The 20371-nt window shown below is 42.7% G+C and overlaps 1 protein-coding gene across 1 annotated transcript in view; it reads left to right on the forward strand.

Annotated features, from left to right (window-relative positions):
- The window catches only part of skia (v-ski avian sarcoma viral oncogene homolog a), a 175814-nt gene extending 168742 nt beyond the window's left edge, over positions 1 to 7072 (forward strand). The window contains exon 7 of the mRNA XM_078238771.1: positions 3035 to 7072. Coding sequence (XP_078094897.1) covers positions 3035 to 3223 — 189 coding nt within the window. The 3' untranslated portion in view covers positions 3224 to 7072. The remainder of the gene's footprint in view (positions 1 to 3034) is intronic.
- Positions 7073 to 20371: the final 13299 nt, after the last annotated feature.

Here is a 20371-nt window from a genome sequence, read left to right on the forward strand (position 1 = left end):
TCCTGATCGCTGTCCACTGGCCCCTTCTGAAAATACATGTCACTCTGGAGGTATAGTGAGGAGAAGATCAGGCTCAGCTGTGGAACCCTCCTTCATTCAGTTTCATGGCCTGCAGTTTCACAAGCTGTGTTAATGTCATGTTGAAAGGAAAATGTTCATCTATTGCAAGTATTTATCTTGTTTTAGTTTATTTATGGTTCACAGATGTTATTTCTTTGTTGGGTTGGAAGATGCCGCAGAATGAATTTTCAGTCATGATCAGGAGGTGCTGTTGATCCCATAGGGAGAGGAGAGGAGGATGGGTTGGCTACTCACTTTGGCACACTTCCTAACAGCTGGTCATAGAGCAGTGACAGCCTGCTGTTCTCCCTTTTGGATGGGTAATAGTTTGCGCTCTAAAAAAAAATGGCAAAATAATAAAGCAAAATTAGAAGGGAGGTATGATAATGAAATAGCCCCATGACGGCACCACTGGCATTAACTACACCTGCCAGCAACCCTTAAGCTTTTCTACCATCTATTCACATTACCATTTTCACCTATTTCTTCCACGTGTTGTATTGGCTGCCGTCTCTTCTAATTAAGATTTAATTGTCAAGCTAGCGGTGCTAAAGTATTAAGGCACAGGTCTGATCTAGAGTTACAGCTGAGCCGAGGATTGTTTGTTATATTGTACTAGTATCCTCAGTTGCAAGCCAATTATATCCTCGCAGACACATCAATTATCTTGCGGGGGAAAAAGACCATGCTAAACATTGCAGGTGGGGAGGGGGGAAATGGCTAACAAGAGTCCAAAGGCTTTTAATATCTGCATTAGTCACCACTGATAACCAAGATGTAACTAACTAATGTGTCGTAACTTACAGCACACCATCAGAAAATACTGCCGACTCTGTTACTTGCACTTAATGCTTTTCTGTGGGAAAAGTTTAGTTTTTTGTAACAAGAAAGTTGTTCCCAAAGTTGTTTAACCTTTGAAACCTAAGGAAAGAAACATCCATAGTAGAAGGTTTCACAGTTCCTGGAGTGAAAATGTTTTCCTATTCAATAATATGGCCACAAAATTATCACCAATTTTGAAAATATTGAAAATTTAAAAAAGAATGGAATCTGTGTACACCTGGTTAATGTGTCTAGATGCAGAAGGGTGAAACAGGTGACTAAATCATAATAGGGAACATAACATCTTGCACTCTTGTATTTGTGTTCTGTTCCTTACCACAACTTAGAGTATATATCTACTTCACATTTGAGCACTGTGATAGTCACAGAGTAATAGAGTCGTACAGCGCAGAAAAGGCCTTTCAGCCCATTGAGTCTGCACCAACAAAAATTACCACTGAAGTTGCGCCAATCCCATTTTCCAGCACTTGTCTCATACCCTTGAATGTTTTGATGTTTCAAGTGCTCATCCAAACATCTTTTAATGGTTGTAAGTTTTCCGGCCTTCACTTCCTTCCCAGGCAGTGCATTCCAGATTTCCAACACCCTCTGAGTGAATTTTGTTTTCCTCAAATCCCCTCTGAATCACTTCCCTTTTGCCCGAAAACTATGCCCCCTCGTGATTGACCCCTCAACGAAGGGGAACAGCTCCTGACATAATCTTATACACCTCAATCATGTCCCCACTCAGCCTTCTCTGCTCTGAAGAAAACAATCCAAGCCTACCGTGGGCGGCACGGTAGTACAGTGGTTAGCACTGCTGCTTCACAGCTCCAGGGTCCCGGGTTCGATTCCCGGCTCGGGTCACTGTCTGTGTGGAGTTTGCACATTCTCCTCGTGTCTGCGTGGGTTTCCTCCGGGTGCTCCGGTTTCCTCCCACAGTCCAAAGATGTGCGGGTTAGGTTGATTGGCCAGGTTAAAAATTGCCCCTTAGAGTCCTGAGATGCGTAGGTTAGAGGGATTAGCGGGTAAATATGTGGGGGTAGGGCCTGGGTGGGATTGTGGTCGGTGCAGACTCGATGGGCCGAATGGCCTCCTTCTGCACTGTAGGGTTTCTATGATTCTATCCAGTCTTTCCTTGTAGCTCAAATACTCCATCCCAGGGAACATTTGGTGAATCTCCTCTGTACCCCTTCTAGTGCAATCGCATCCTTCCTATAGTGAGGTGACCAGAACTGAACACACTACTCCAGCTGCGGCCTAACCCATGTTCTGTACAGCTCCAACATTACCTCCTTGCTAATACTCTATGCCACGACTGATAAAAGCAAGTGTCCCATGTGCCTTCTTAACTACCCTATTCACCTGCTCTGTGATAATGTGACTGTTCATCAAATTACAATGAAGTTCATTCTCTGTTGCAAATACTGGCATTATTTTTCACAAAAACCATTCTGTTAGAACACCGAGTTCTAGGAGCGGAACCAAACAACACAGCACCACATTTTTACAGCTTTCCCCAAAGTACCACACAGTGATTTTTCCCAACGGGTGGACTGTCACTTGGTAGGAATGTTAGTCATGATGTGGAGATGCCGGCGTTGGACTGGGGTAAACACAGTAAGAAGTTTAACAACACCAGGTTAAAGTCCAACAGGTTTATTTGACAGGATTAAGCCATTCAGGCCACCAGGCATCAAACTGTATACCAGACATATCCTTCCTTAATTGTGATGTTATCACTGAGTTACCACCAGAGCTCCTTGCCATTACCAAAGGAATGTTGCTTGGCTCAAGTGAAAGTCACCTATATATCTAAGTATTAGTTTAATAATGCTGTGAGAGGAAGTGGACTAATTAGGACAGATGATAAATCTATGTACTATTCCATACCATGTTCATAATAAACATGCGCTCTTTTTGATCTGTTCCAGTTTACTGATAATTGTCCCTTAAGATGTGGTCCATTTCCTAATGTCAATCCCACAAAATAACTAACGATATTGTGCCTCTGTCAGTGTACCTCCATTCACACAATGGACCTTCCATCATGCACCTTTTGCTGACGTAATAGCTAGTCATTAAATAAAATGCGTACAATTTATACAGAATCAGCGGGTTCATTTTATTTAATTTCACTTGTATTTTTCAGATTGAAGAGTTGCAGGTCAAGTTACAACATGCTGAGGCGGATCGGGAACAGCTGCGTGCAGACCTCCTTCGGGAGCGAGAGGCACGGGAACACTTGGAAAAAATGGTAAAAGAGCTTCAGGAACAACTCTGGCTGAAACCAAGCAACTCCACTACCGGCAAAGTGGTTTCAAAAGACAGTGAAATTTAAACGAAGATACATAAACTGTGTGCTTGTGTGTGAATGTATGTGTGCATATTCATACATATACACAGAGGATACCAGAGGTGACTGTTTTCGGAGAAAGAATGTTACTTCAGACATGCACTGAAACTCCCCTAAGTGACACAGCACAGCACAGACAATGTGCGCCTGCCAGCCTTCGAATACTAAGCCGTTCCTGAGATTCTTTACTGCAGTTAGTGACAGCACCGAGGAATTTTTTCTGAATTTTTCTTTCTCTACAGCACATCATACGGTGTACAGGATTCCTGGACAACTGTCGATTATAGTACCAAATAAACAAAAAGGGAGGAGGATCAAAAAAGGGTTGGGGAGGAGTAACAGTACTTTCTCTGGTTAATTTACAGAACTCTTCAAATTCTACTCTACTTTTGTAATAAGCTATTGAAGTATAGAAACAAAAAAAAACTGTTTTGGAAACAGAAGATGACTTTAAACCAACTTTGAATTACATGCAGTTGTTATGAAACTTTTACTTCTCCCTTGATATTTCTTGTGCGGTTTCCCCAGGATTGTCTATTGTGTAGGCTGCTGATGGCACACACACACCTCCCTCCCCCCCCCCCCCCCCCTCAGTACTTTCCGTTTTCTCTTGAATTAGAGAACTTCACCATGAGTCAAACGAGAAGCCATGAAACAACGTTACTACAAGCCCCTTCCTTTAAACAAGAGAAAAACGGCACGTGGAGACTTTCAAAAGACATTTTCATTTCCCCCACCCATCCGACCCCCATCTTTAGTTGGATTGTTTTCAGCTGGCGGGGATGTTAAAACTTGCTTGGCCTTAACAGTGACGGAGCATTCTGCAGAAAGACTTGAATATTTTTGTTTTTGTTTGAGAGAAGTGATAAATGGATGTGTTGAGAATGCGATTCTAGTTCCAGTGCACTTCAGTTAAAAGAAGAAAATGGAAGGAGGAAGAGAGCAATATCACAAAAAAACTGGGACAATTGTTAAGAGATTACACGCAACAACAAAATAAATCATTATGATTGGGACACCATTCCAAAATATATGCTTTTGCAACCAATAAAGTTAATAAAAGCAGCTTTTTGTAGTAGCTGCTTTACTCTGTTCAGTATTTACAGTGCTCATTTGTCCATTGGTATTATTGTACTTTTTTTCAGTTTTGTTGTTTTTTTAATGTTATTTTGTCTTTTTTTTTTCCTTTGTACTGTTCAGTGATTCATTCTGTTTGCTGAACTAACATTTGCAGAGTACAGGATCAATTGGGTACCTTGCTAGTAAGATACACATGGTGCTCCCTGAAAGATCAGTGATAGGACTACTTGCTTTATTACCCGAGCAGACATCACTTTTGTTAAGCAAGCTGCGATAGGGCTAAATTCACATGGACAACTTCTGCACAGAACAAATTTGAATTCATTAGTTACATCCTTACTGCTAAGAATTTGTTGTATTTTAGTTCACTTTCTTAGTGAGGGATGAGGGTTACAAGGGGAAACTTCTGTATTTTCTTTACCCTTTGCTATTCCTTGCTTCAGATGCATGAACTGCTTCAGTCCTACATTCAGGCACCCAGCTTTATTACCAAACAGATATGAAGTATTCCATCTTAAAGCATCTTTTTTTGTTAGCTGCACTTTTTTTTTTGTTCCCACTTCGCTGGTCGCAAATTCAAGAGCTTTTCCTTATAACCATTCTCCCGACTAAACTGTGCTATGTTATCTTAGCAACAAAACAGTAATCTGTGTCACCGTCGCCAAGGCGTACAACATTAGCTCATGCTCTGATTTTTGTGGCCCACCATCTCCACCCTGGGTAACTCGATCACAATCAGGAATCACAGCATGAAGCGGGGCCTGCTTGTTGCTATTCTGTGGTACTGAGCTACCTGCCTTGCCTTGACCCGCTGAGAATTTTGGCAGCCAAAACGGTTGTGAACTGTGCAGGGGATATACGGGAGTGGTGGGAATGATGGTGACAAAAATATTACAAATATATTTTCTGTACCTGCTGCGTTTTCTACAAACCCCACATAGGACCCAATAAGATTTAGTAATCTGATGTTAGTGTAATTCTCTAATGATATAAACTACATTCATATGTTTTTTTCTCTTAATACTTAAAAGACACCCGCTGCTGTGTTTCATTAATAAGGCTAAAAAAAATATTTATCACGTGGAATGAATTAAAAAATTTAAAACGTTTTAAGATATTCTGCATGAATCCAGTATAATAACCAATGTTACTCTGAGATTTATGAGGCGGATCTCTAGAATTTCGGTACAAATGAAAGCTATCAATCGGAAGAGTTGTCAGGGCCGCTCGAGTTGTGTACGATGTAAAACGAAAATCTGGAGGAAATGGGATGAACATTGTAAACTTTTGTAAGGGTGTAACCCTGGATTGTGACAATCCCAACACTTCATGGGAACCAGCTTCACTTTTGTGAATACAAAATTTTAATACAAAAAGAATTCCCCCATTATGAGTGCAATGCAAATGGAGCATAATCATATTTATGCAATTATGTGGAATATTTCTGCTTTATCTGTTTTTTTTCTTAAATGAGAAGACTCAATATCTTTCATATGCATGGAGTTCAATATTTCTACCATACAGTACTCTTTAACGGGCATTAAAACTTGTATATTTAAGGGGTTTTATGTTTATATAATATGCAACAAAAAAAAATCAGCCTTATATGTCATTATCTCTCCTTTCCTGGTGTCCCATGCAGTCTGTTTTATTGACTTTTTCTTGTTTGATACGGTAATGCAAAAAAGGAGAAGCGGTACATTAGTAGTTACTAACTCTCCTGGCAGAAGAATTGTCTTTTTGTTCTGTGTTCTTTTGTAAGCCGCTTATTGTTCAGTCAGTCGTGACGATTCACATTACTTTAGAGTTTCAAATAAATTGTGGAAAAAAAAGCAAAAAAAAAGTCAGGAAAAAAGTTTTTTAAATGAAAACATTCTTCAGCAATAATGCTTTATACCTGAGGGGCAGCTAACTACAGCTGGGTTTTTGCACCAATAATGTCCAGAGTTACTTGATGGAAAAATAAGTTTTTTTTTCGTTCAAATAGTTTTTAGTTGAATCTTGTAGATTTTTGCATGCAAAGGAGAGAAAAGTGCAGAAAAGGGTTGATTACAACAATAATAACAGCGAAATATAGTGTTTTTCATATTTTTATGTTAATGTAGTTTTTTTATTATTTTTTTTATACCGGTTAGTTCTTTGTGTGTGGCGTGCGTGGATTGTCATTTTTTTTTTAAATAATGTATACATAACACATAAAGCAGTATTTTAATCCTTACAGCACAGTAATACAATAATCTTATCATTATATGGTGCAGTCTCCGTTTTGACTCTACTATTCCCATTGGCTATTGTTTGGTCAACTGATGCCAGTTATTTCCATATGGTTACAAGGGATTTTTTTTTAAAATATGGAAATCAAATATAAACTCACGCTTTGAATAAAAGCCATGACCTTCTATTCAAGGGGACCTATTGGCATAAAAACCCAGTAATCATTTTAAACTGCTTCACTACAAGCTAGCCAATGTACAAAAAAACTTTGTAAATACTTGTTTTCATTTTATGCTATGTATTATAAGTGTATATTGTGTTCACCTTTTTTTCCTCCCTTTAATACGTCATAGTTGTCCTGTTAATTGATTGTGTTATTGCCTGAATTACTGCAGTCAGTAATTGCTTATTAAGGGTTCCCTACGAAATGGGTTCCTCCTCTATCCTACCCCTACCATTCACCTCAACCCTTGCCTTTTTATTGGTGTTTGCAAAGTCTCTCTCTAATAATTTTGCTCCCATCCTAAAAGGCTGTTTTTTTTAAAAAAGAAAATTAGATTTTTACTCGTTGAAATAATTTTTTTTAAACATGAATAATTTTTATTTGATCTTGAATGACACTATACTTGGGACTTTTTACTGCTTTCTTTCACATCAGTCAGCAGGACTCACGGTCATGTTACCTATGCATTTCAGCATATTTATATTTGATTTTTTCACACATTAGCTGCTGCTAAAATAAGCAACTTAATTTCCATTCTTTAGAATATTTTTATGTAATAATAAATGTATGCTTTCTTGTTTATAACTGCCTAAACAAAGATCTTGCTCAGCTTATTTATCCACTGCGCTGTGTACCTGTCTGTCTTTTTCCCTTCGCCCCTCCTCACCGTTCCACTCCTTATCCTTTTCACCAGTAATATTGTAAAATAAAGGACTTGATGAGATATGTATGAAATAGCAATGCAAAACCACAGTTTGCAATGGACACAGTGACTGAATGTACAGTGTATAGATGGCATTACCATAAATAAAAAAAAGTTTGCCCAGATTATGGTTTTTTTATCTTTCTGATGAGGTTCAATGAGCTACTGTGATGTTCTTCCCCCAAAGTGTATGTTTAGGTCTGTAATTATCAGTAGTGATGACAATGATGTCTCACCTCCATGACTAAACCTTTTGCTCCTGTTATCGTGTGGCTACATGGATACACAGAGGTCATTAGCAATCTACCCAATAGTCTAATAATAATGGCACTGCTTATTGGGCAGCTTTAACAAGCTTATACTGATAGAAGGTCCAAATTTAATCTGAGTCAAATTAGTTGATTTCAGATTGGTCAGTGGGTGACTACTGAAATAGTCCTTAGTACCATTTGGCAAGGAAGAAGATACTTAGCCAGAAAACCTCCTGCCAAATGCTGTTATGGTGGAAAGAGGTTGGGTGAGAATTAGATTGGGCTTGCCTGTGATGCTTCTCTGGATCTCTGCATTTGACCTCTGATGTAAAGGTAACAAACTGAACTTGAGAAAAAAATGTGAAGTGTAAAACGAGAAAGCACAGAGAGGAAAAGCAAACCGCGTCTGACTTCCAGTTTCCCTTTCTCCCCCCAACTCCTGGTTCCTACCAAAGTATAGTTCAATGGGTACCAGAAGCTCTCTAATACTTGGGCAGGTTGCCATCCTGAATGTGTTAACAGGCTAATCGATCCAGAGAAGCATCACAGGCAAGCCCAATCTAATTCTCACCCAACCTCTTTCCACCATAACAGCATTTGGCAGGAGGTTTTCTGGCTAAGTATCTTCTTCCTTGCCAAATGGTACGAAGGACTATTTGAGTAGTCACCCACTGACCAATCTGAAATCAACTAACTTGGCTCAGATTAAATTTGGACCTTCTATCAGTATAAGCTTGTTAAAGCTGCCCAATAAGCAGTGCCATTATTATTAGACTATTGGGTAGATTGCTAATAACAGAATGACACCAGTCCAACTGGAGTGACCTTGCTGCCTTGAGTCAGCACAGACTTTGATGTGAATTGTGGACCATGGGTGACTTGGCATAATCCAGAAGGTCTCTTCATTGAAACCATTGAGCAAGGAGCTTCCATTTAGAAACAAAACCGTGCTCAGTACATACAATCTAGGCTGATACTCCCAGTTCTAAGGGAGTGCTGCATTGTCAGAGATGCTAACTTTCAGGCAAAACATTAAACCAAGGCCCTGCCTGCAATCTAAAGTGGACATAAAAATCCCACAGCACTATTTTGAGGAAGAACAGGGAAGTACCCTGAGTCAACATTTATTTCTTCCTTAACCCACATCTCAAAGAACAGTTTATCTGGTCATTAACACATTGCTTTTTGTGGGATCTTGCTGGGTTTCATTTGGCTGTTGTGTTTTCCTATATTTCATAGGAATGTAGAAAATAAAAGCAGGTGTAGGCCATTTGACCCTTGAGTCTGTTCTGCCATTCATTTTGATTATGGCTAATCATATTCAATATTCTGATTTCACCCCCGCTTCCACCCCCCCCCCCCCCTGCAGTATCCCTTTAGCCCCAAGAGCTATATCTAATTTCTTCTTGAAATTTCTTCTTGACCGGCGGCACGGTAGCACAGTGGTTAGCACTGCTGCTTCACAGCTCCAGGGTCCTGGGTTCGATTCCCGGCTTGGGTCACTGTCTGTGTGGAGTTTGCACATTCTCCTCGTGTCTGCGTGGGTTTCCTCCGGGTGCTCCGGTTTCCTCCCACAGTCCAAAGATGTGCGGGTTAGGTTGATTGGCCAGGTTAAAAATTGCCCCTTAGAGTCCTGGATGTGTAGGTTAGTGGGTAAATATGTGGGCGTAGGGCCTGGGTGGGATTGTGGTCGGTGCAGACTCGATGGGCCGAATGGCCTCCTTCTGCACTGTAGGGTTTCTATGATTTCTAAATCACACGTTTTAACCTCAACTATTTTCTGTGGTAGTGAATTCCACAGATTCAGCACTCTGTGAAGAAATTTCTCCCCACCTCAGTCCTAAAAGGTTTACCCCTTATCCTCAAACTATGACTCCTAGTTCTGGACTTCCCCCACCATTGGGAACATACTTTCTGAATTCACCCCATCTAATCCTGTTAGAACTTTATAAGTTTCTATGAGATCCCCTCTCGCTCTTAACTCCAATTCCTAATCGCCTTAGTCTCTCCTCATATGACAGACCTGCCATCCCAGAAATCAGCATGGTAACCTTCGCTGTACTCCCTCTATAGTAAGGACATCCTCAGAATAAGGACACTAAAACCGCATATAGTACTCCAGGTGTGGCCTCATCAACACCCTATACAGTTGCAGTAAGACATCCCTATCCTTATACTCAAATGCTCTCAGTATGAAGACCAACATACCATTTGCCTTCTTTACTGCCTGCCGGACCTGTGCATTTAATTTCAGTGACTGATGCACAAGGACACCGAGGTCTCGCTGACTATCCACCTCTCTCAATTTACACCCATTCAAATAATAATTTCAGCAGTGACTATACTTCAAAAAGCACTTCACCAGCTGTAAAACACTCTGGGACATCCTGAGGTCATGAAAGGTGCTACATAAATGCAACTCTCTTAATATATAATGTAGATTTCACAGGGCTATGTGAAATTACTTTCTATCTTGGTGCATATTGTTGACGCTGTTAACATTTAACCTCCACCCTGATTCAGTGAAACCACTGCAGGTCATGGAATTGTCAAACTAATCAAGGGCAGAGATAAATTCTTCCTGTCTACCCAGAATAGCAGAAGATTTAGGCTGAATCTTTGTAACAACATGAGGTGAATCTCCTGATAACATTTAACCTTTCAAAACAATGAACTTATTTATATTTTTCTCCTATTATTTCATTTCCCAGTGTCCCATGACATTGCCATTGAGAAGGCAGACAGCTGACTGGTGCCCAGCTCTCTGCCGTATTGTATGGTAGGTATATGTAGTTTGAATTGCTGGAAAGTAACATCAAAATGTTCCCCCTTTAAGCATCGCCCGGTTTCCCCCTTTGCTCGTTCTAGTTACCTCATCCCTTTGGCAGACTCGCAGGCCCTGAAGGCTTGAGATGTGAGAGCTGTTTTGATAAGGTAAAAACAGCTTTCATGCAATGCCTCTTGTAGTCAAATAGCCTCCCACAAGTTTAACGCAACGCTTATGGCCATGAAGGAAGAATGGACATTTGAGAAAGGTGTATAAGGAGCACAAATGGTGTCTGTTAAACCAAAGGCCAAGCAAGGGTCACCACTGAGAGAAAAAGGAGAAAATCTCCAATGAAAGTTGGAGTAAACAACCTCTGTATCACTGTATATCAACACAGAGTGCGGCACTAACAGACGTTCACAGCTGTAGTCTAAACAGGGCTAAAGATTTTGACCCTCCCCCACCCCCCCAGGTCACCAAGTGCTTTGTCTCAGGCATTGTGCTCCATTTGATGGTAATGGGAAGCGATGGGAGCTTCAGTCCAATGTTCAGTGACCTGCAAGCTGTTCCGCAGACACAGAGGTTCCCCAGAGTGTCGGCTGAGATTGAATATTCACGTGTAAGGCCCAATCCCCCCAGCAGCAATGATTGATATGTTTTATATTAATCAGAGGGCTGCGGTTCTATTAATGTGCAAATTATATGCGACTGCTCCGTGAGGATCAGAAAGATGATTGCTCTGTGGGTTCGCTGAGGACATTAAAGTGAGAATATTGCTGATGACTCACGATTGCCTGCAGCACAAAGTATCAGCACCTTTAATATTGCTTCATTTTGTTTTAATGTTAGTCAATTTCCATTAAGTGAATAACTTATGCACAGCAAAATGTTGTTTGCTTATGACACTCAAAGCACCAAAGATATACTAACTTGGCAGCATAATTACTCTGCACGATAGCTAAAGTCCCATCCTAACCCCCCATAGTTTAATGGGCAAGTAACTGACTGCCCAGCACTGAGCCATGCAGAGCAGGAAGGAACCAGTTTGACCACTGTCCTCCGTGGAATTAGTTGATCTCCCTTGCTGAGGTGCATCAACAAAAAGGAAATACATGCATTTATATAGCACCTTGCTCAACCTCAAAGCCAGTAAAGTACTGTTTGGAAGTATAGTCTCTGCCAATCCATCACGCAAACCAGCCTCTCATCCATTGACTCTGTGTCTACACTTTCCGCTGCCTCGGAAAAGCAGCCAGCATAATTGAGGACCCCACGCACCCCGGACATTCTCTCTTCCAACTTCTCCCATCGGGATAAAGGTACAAAACTCTGAGGTCACGTACCAACCAACTCCAAAACAGCTTCTTCCCTGCTGTAATCAGACTTTTGAATGGACCTTCCTTATATAGGGTGTAGAGAAAGTTGATCTTTCTCTACGCCCTAGCTATGACTGTAACACTACATTCTGCATTCTCTCCTTTCCTTCTCTATGAACAGTATGTTTTGTCTGTATATCACACAAGAAACAATACTTTTCCCTGTATACTAATACATGTAACAATAATCAATCAAATGATGTAATGTAAGAAATACAGGAGCCAATTCACACAGCAGGTTCTCACAGACAATTATGATGATCTGTTTTAAGTGATGTTGGCTCAGGGATAAATATTGGTCCAGGCCATTTGGGAGAATTCTCCTGCTCAGTTGTTGCCTTGTGATCTTTTTCATTTAGCCTGAGCAAATAGAATGGGCCTCAGTTTAATGCCTCATCTGAAAAACAGCAACTTTGACAGTGCAGCACTCCCTCAGTACTCGTCAGACTAGATTTAATGCTCACAACACTCTGACCCCCTGGGGTGAAAGTATTACCCACTGAGCGTATCGTAGAATTACAGAGGAGTATAAGAAGCAAGTCACTCAGCCCAGTGGTCTGTGCCAGAGTTTATGCTCCACACAACTCTCCTCCCACCCCTAAAAAGAGGACAACTCTCCTCCCACCCTAAGATAAAGGCAGAATACTGCGGATGCTGGAATCTGAAACAAAAACAGAAAATGCTGGAAAAACTCAGCAGGTTTGACTGCATCTGTGGAGAGCGAATAGAGCCAATGTTTTGAGTTGACCCGAAACGTTGGCTCTATTCTCTCTCCATAGATGTTCCTGTTTTTGCTCCTTCCATCCTACTTCATCTCACCCCATCACCATCATCTCCTTCTATTCCATTTTCCCTCTTGAGTTTACCTAACTTCCCCTTAAATGCATCTGTATCGTTCACCTCAATACTCCATGCAATATTAAATTGCATATTCTCACCACTTTCTGGATTTAAAAAAATGGCTCCTGAATTCCTTGTTGGGTTTATTGATGACTAACTTATATTTATGGCCCTAGTTTTTTGAACTCCCCCTGCGTAAGTGAAAACACATTTGCATCTGCACTTATAAAACCCTTTCTAAATCTTCAAGACTTCTCAGTTATAAAAACATTGGTCTTCAGGAGTATGTTCTATCAGAGTTTGCAGCATTCTAACCAATGAGTCCAGGAGTGTTTGAGTCTCTCACATACGGCTGTTATACTGAAGATCCAAAAAATGCTTCCTTTGACTCACTCAGCTCCTTGTCTCTTTGCTCTCCGTCCCCCATCTGGGATGTTGACAATGCGCAGTTTAACCTTTCACCCAGTGCTTGCAGTCACCTTAATGTGTGGCTGATTAATTCAGAAGCTCCTGTTTAATTAAAGCAGGTCCCAGTTGTTTCTGAGGAAGAAGAGAATAGACTGTTTTACATATGGCAGTTTCCTCAGGGTCCCTCAGAGAAGGGCTTGTGTTATGTTAACTTAACTAATGTCCTCAGGCTCTCTAGGAGATGCTTCAGGCGCTGTGTGGGTTTCAGTGATGTAGACGGTTATCCTGATGGTGGTTAATGAGTTGCTTCATTGTATGCACCGTGCACCAGTTTCTCCCAGTCAGTCTGTCTCTTGCCCTTGAGTCAGGAATTCATGGGTTCAAGTGCCAAACTAGGAACTGTACAAAACCTCAACTGGCACCTCAGTGCAGTCGGGAGAACTACACTGTCAGAGGTGCTGCCTTTTGGATGAGATGTTTATCAAGGCTTGCGGCCTAACTATCCATTCAGAGAGATGTATAAGGTCCAATTGGGAGAGTCCCTGGTGTCCTGGCCAATACTGAACAATCAAACAACATCTGATCACAGCTAAATAAAAATTGGAAATGTTGTAAACCTGACAAAAAACTAGAAAGTTGTGAAAATACACAAATATCAGACAACATCTGTCAAGCTTTTATAGGCCCGCACATTTGCAGCATGTACTTATCGATTCTTTAGGCATGTGATGCGAGTTACAAGTGATGTCTCTTTCTATCTCTCTTGCTTTGTCCATCAGCCTCTCTCTCTTTCCCGATGCTGTATATTTCCAGCATTTCCTGCTTTTACTTCCGAAATAGATCTCTGATCACCCAGCTTGTTGACTGTTTGTGGGATCTTGCTGTGCACCAATCGCTAACCTTATATACAGTAAGAAGTCTCACAACACCAGGTTAAAGTCCAACAGGTTTATTTGGTAGCACAAGTTGGTAGCACATTTTAGTGCTACCAAAATTAGCCTGTTGGACTTTAACCTGGTGTTGTGAGACTTCTTACTATGCTTACCCAGTCCAACGCCGGCACTCCACATCATTAACCTTATATAACAGTGACAGCCCTTCACTGTAATCCATTAGTAATGAAGTACTCAGGACCTGACAATATGGAATGTTCTAAGTAAATAAAAGGGGAGGAGGAGTGAGGACAAATTAGAAAGGAATTTGAAAATTTATGAGCTATTTCTGATTGCCTGTTAAGCTAAGCAGCAAAATTTTTATGAAGGAGCCTCATACTTTGAATAGTGAAGATAGGATACTCCCTAAAATACAACACACTGCCTTTCCTCTCGTTTACTCACGATGCACTTCCAACCCCAATAATGTTCCCTCAAGAGCCTCCCCAACCTCATGCTGCCTTTCCCCAGTATCTGGACTCTGACATCCCCTGACTGTGCCCCAGTATCCGTATTCTGATATCTCCTGATGCTGCCCCAGAATCCATATTCCAAAATCTTGTGTGATAATACTGTGCTATTTTGCTGAATCTTGTGTTTAAGGTGGGGTTGTTTTAAGAGGCTACATTTTGTTACAAGAGCCAATTTGACTAGTAAGCATGCAGCAGATGCTAAGAATGCGGGGTAATAATTAATTTTAGCTCAGAATGTGTTACTTTATAGAGTTAATGGACCTTTTGTTTATTTAGGTTCTCCTGAGCCGTTAGACTAGATACGCAGAGTCATGTGAGTTTTGATTAGGTTGATTGACAGGGCAGAGTCATGTGATTAATGGAAGGAGGTAAGCTTGCAGGAAAATCTGTTTCATTTTCATTTTTAAAATACAAGCAGCTGCTGCCTGGACCTGCTAGAAGAAACAGGTGTGTCTCTGTCTTTCTCCAGTGGTCTTCTAAAAGCTCCAGGACTGTCAGCCTAAGGCAAGCAAGTAAGCCTGTGTTTTGCTGACTAATTTTAAAAAGGGGTTGGAATCTATAAGGAAAAGTTTGCTTGATTGGAACTCGTAAAGATAGGTTAGCAGTTAAGAGGTGGATCTTGTCATGTTAAAGTATTGTTCAATTGTTAAAGTTTAAGCTAATTCATTTGTTATAGTTAAGTTGTGTTGTTAAATAAACTGTGTTGTTTTGATAAAAACTTCCTAGCTTGTCAGTAGAATCACACCTGGAGTAAAACGTCACATTTTCCCATTAATGCCACATTATTGGGTCTAGTCTGACTTCATAATATACCTTGGGGTTTCTGGTTGGTACCCGAACAAAAACTGAGGGCTTTCCTCTGGGATTAAAAGCTATCGGACAGTGGGTGTTGAGGAACCTGGTGTATTTCTTTCTCTGATGCAGCATTCAGTTGGGGCGGCATGGTGGCACAGTGGTTAACACTGCTGCCTCACAGCGTCAGGGACCCAGGTTCAATTCCCGGCTTGGGTCACTGTCTGCGCGGAGCCTGCACATTCTAACTGTGGTCTACGTGGGTTTCCTCCGGGTGCTCCAGTTTCCTCCCACATTCTGAAAGACGTGCTGGTGCATTGACCCGAACAGGCGCCGGAGTTTGGCGACTAGGGGAATTTCACAGTATCGTCATTGCAGTGTTAATGTAAGTCTTACTTGTGACACTAATAAATAAACTTTAACTTTAAGTTAGTTTAAATCGGGAGTGCCTTGTGGAAAAATACCTCTTTCAGTGGCTAAAGTTTTCTTGGGCGTGGAAGAGGTGACTCGCAGTGGTTTATAGAAGGTGGTTAAAGCAAAGCTTTTGGTTTTGGCAAATAAACTGAAGTTGACTTTGCCTGAAAGGATGTGGAAAGATGAGATAACTTCAATGATAGCTCAGCATCTACACTGGACAGGAACGCAGTCTGAAGAATCATTGGAATTGGCTAAGATTCAATTACAGATGGAGCAGTTGCAACAAGAAAAAGCAATGGAACATCTTGAATTACAACAAGGAAAAGGAATGAAACCGCTTGTGTTGGAAAAAAGAACTGAGATAGTTGCACCATGAAAAGGAAATGAGATTTCATTTGACACCTCCCCATGGGGAGGGGCAATCAGGGATTGGGGGTGGTGGGATGTGGTTCTTAACCGCTCAGGAGGTAATTGTTGTCGTTCAGGATTGGGGGGGAGGGGTGTTGGGCCTCAAATAGGGGGGGTGGGTGGGAACAATGCTCGATGTCTTCCGGGGGCTTCAGCATCAGCTGGGGTGCGGGCAGGACTTGGGGTCTTCGGTATCAGCTGGGTGGGGTTTTGGTAGCGGTTAGAGAACAGCCTACAGTTTCTGCCTTGGGTTCACCCTGCTCTGAGTCCCAGTGATGCAAACACCACGGGGTGTTTCACTGGGGGATGGAGCAGACTTGAATAACTAGAGTTGCCAGATTTTTGCTTTGTTTGCCAAAGCTGGCCTTCTTACCTCCTGTACAGCTTAACTAATAGTTAGGAGTTTGTATTTTGTTCCAGCTGTCACTATCCTGCAATTGGCTGACACTGTGACGCAATTGTCGATTTTGAGGATTTAAAAGCAATGTATAATATTTCCCAGTGATTGTGTTGCAAGGCTGATTTATTTTTGTCTTTGCTTGCCAATGTTCTTTCTATTGTTTAACCATTAGCTCCGAGCTGGGAGGCAGTCCCAAGGCAAACTGCTCACTCCACGTGGGTTTGTAGTCTTCATTACTTGTACACACACAGACACACTCACTCACACACAGACACACTCACTCACACACAGACACATTCACTCACACACACAGACACACTCACACACACAGACACACACACTCACACACAGACACACACACACACACACACTCACTCACACACACAGACACACTCATTCACACACAGACTCACTCACTCACACACACAGACACACACACACAGACACACTCACTCACACACACAGACACACACACACACACTCACTCACACACAGACAGACTCACATACACACAAACACACTCACTCTCACACACACTCACTCACACACAGACACACTCACGCACAGACACACTCACACACAGACACATTCACACACACACACTCCCTAACACACAGACACACTCACTCACACACAGACACACTCACACACACACACTCCCTAACACACAGCATACTCACACACACTCACACACAGACACACTCACTCACACACAGACACACTCACTCACACACAGACACACTCACACACAGACACAGTCACACACACACACTCCCTAACACACAGACACACACACAGCATACTCACACACACTCACACACAGACACACTCCCTAACACACAGACACACACACAGCATACTCACACACACTCACACACAGACACACTCACTCACGCACAGACACATTCACTCACGCGCAGACACATACACACACAGACACACACACACATATACTCACACACAGTCACACTCACACACATACACTCCCTAACACACAGACATACTCACACACAGACACACACACACTCACTCACACACAGACACACTCACTCACACATAGACACACTCACACACACACACTCCGTAACACACAGACACACACACAGCATACTCACACACACTCACACACAGACACATTCACTCATGCACAGACACATACACACACAGACACACTCACACACATATACTCACACACAGACACACTCACACACTCCCTAACACACAGACACACACACACAGAGACACACACACACTCACTCACACACAGACACACTCACTCACACACACAGACACTCACTCACACACACAGACACACTCACACACACACACTCCCTAACACACAGACACACACACAGCATACTCACACACACTCACACACAGACACACACACACTCACTCACACACAGACACACTCACTCACACACAGACACACTCACACACACACATAGACACGCTCACACACACATAGACACGCTCACACACACATAGACAGGCTCACTCACACACAGACACACTCACTCACACACAGACACACTCACTCACACACAGACACACTCACTCACACACACACATAGACACGCTCACACACACATAGACACGCTCACACACATAGACACGCTCACTCACACACAGACACGCTCACTCACACACAGACACGCTCACTCACACACAGACACACTCACTCACACACATAGACACGCTCACACACACATAGACACGCTCACACACACATAGACACGCTCACTCACACACAGACACACTCACTCACACACAGACACACTCACTCACACACAGACACACTCACACACAGACACACACACACTCCCTAACACACAGACACACTCACACACAGATACACTCACACGCACACAACTACACACACAGACACACACACACACTGACACACAGATTCATTCACAGACACACGCACTCACACACAGATACAATCGCACAAACACTCACAGACACACATGCTGGAATTTTACTGCATTGCCCACCCCAGAATCGGGGCAGGCGAGTCTCACAGAACAAATTCTCCACTGACCTCGGGCGGGATTTACGAGCCTCGCCCGAGCGAAGTTGTAAAATACCGACCACACACACACACACACACACATGGACACACACACACACACACACACACACATGGACACACATGGACACACACACACACACACACACACACACATGGACACACACATGGACACACACACACACACACACACACACACACATGGACACAAAAACGCACATTCTCACATACACACACATGGGCACACAAACACACAATTTCTCACAAACGCACACACTCAGACACTCACACAAACACACACACACGCACTCATTCACACAGATGCAAACAGTCACAAGTGCGTGGAAACAGGTACGCACACAATCAGTGACACAAATGATTTTCCTCTCCCAGATTGTCAATTTCCCCGAGAAAAGCCACAAACGGTGACCCTTCAAAGCTTGCGGAAGGCTGCGACTAGTCCAATAATCAGTAATATTCTGCAGAGTGGCACCAGGGCACACTGGTGGCTCAGAGCAGTTAGAGTCATTTTTACACTTGGTATAGTTTAGGTTGAGTGAGTCTGGGGTATATGACTCCCTACATTTGACACCCTGAACTCTTGCTCCTTCCTCACTCGCTGGCTGAGCCAGAACCTCATTGTTAATGATTCCAGCAGGCTGACTCTGCTATAACCATCGAGCTTTCAGGGAGCTGGGTCTCACACAGCAGAGTTTGCGGACGGCTCTGAAATTGGTCCCACTGTCTGCGCGGTTAAATAATTCTGACCTCATAGATGTGAAAGATGATTTTGAGCTGTGTGTTTGGGGGCCACCAGGTGTGTTATGGATTGTCTGTGTCCCCATGGGGAGTAAGTGCTGTGTATTGGATAACACCAGGTCTTCTACAGGGACTGACACTCTAATTGCCATCACCTCGGGCTGCTCGCTACCCCGGAGACTGGGAGCTGACACAATCCTAGGAGGATGGAACTGCCGCTCCCTGTTAGGTTCAGGGGTCAAACACAATAGCACACAGCTCCAGGTTGCAGTGGAAACCACGGTAGGCCATAAAGTTATTGAGATTTGGTCTCCCATTTAAAAATCCCTCCTCTTGTTTTATTAAATTGCTTGTTTTTTTTTCTCCACTCTCTTTCCATCCTGACTGCCTCACCCTCTCTGTCCCCTTACTCTGTCTGTCTGTCTGTCTCTGAGTCAGATTCTCCCACTCCCCCCCCCCCCCCCCCCCGGTCCTCACCTCCCCACACACTCCCCACTTTCTTCTCCTCGCTATCTGTTCACCCTATTCGAAACTGTGTAAATGTCTACACGCGTGCGCTTGTTTTATGGGTGTGTGCAGGTGTGTGCATGTGTAGGTGTGTGTGTGTGTGTCCACTTGCACATGTATGTATCCATGAGTGTGAGTTTTGTCTCCATCATGTATGTGTGTGTCTCCGTTTGCGTCCATGCACATGTGTCTGTGTGGGCACACATGTCCATGTATGCGCATGTCTGTGTGTGTATGCAGATATGTTTGTCTGTGTGCCTGTACGTGTGCAGATACAAGCGCGTGTGTGTCTGCGTGTCCATGTGTGTGGATTCGGGTCAGGCAATGACACCCTCCGTGACAGAATATATTAAAGAGAGGGACCAGAGGCCTGGCCTTTCCTGCTTTTTATCTCTCATTGCTCTTGGGATTAATTACAATGAAAGATGGAAAGAGCAGCTGTTATCCTCAGCAACTGAGGCTGGTAAAAGCGTGAAGATTCCTGAGTGTTTGATTACTGCTGACAGGCCCTGGAAACCAGCGATCTCTCTTCATATTGAGAATGGACAGCG

Source organism: Mustelus asterias, chromosome 22, assembly GCF_964213995.1.
Source record: "Mustelus asterias chromosome 22, sMusAst1.hap1.1, whole genome shotgun sequence".
Lineage (NCBI taxonomy): Eukaryota > Metazoa > Chordata > Chondrichthyes > Carcharhiniformes > Triakidae > Mustelus > Mustelus asterias.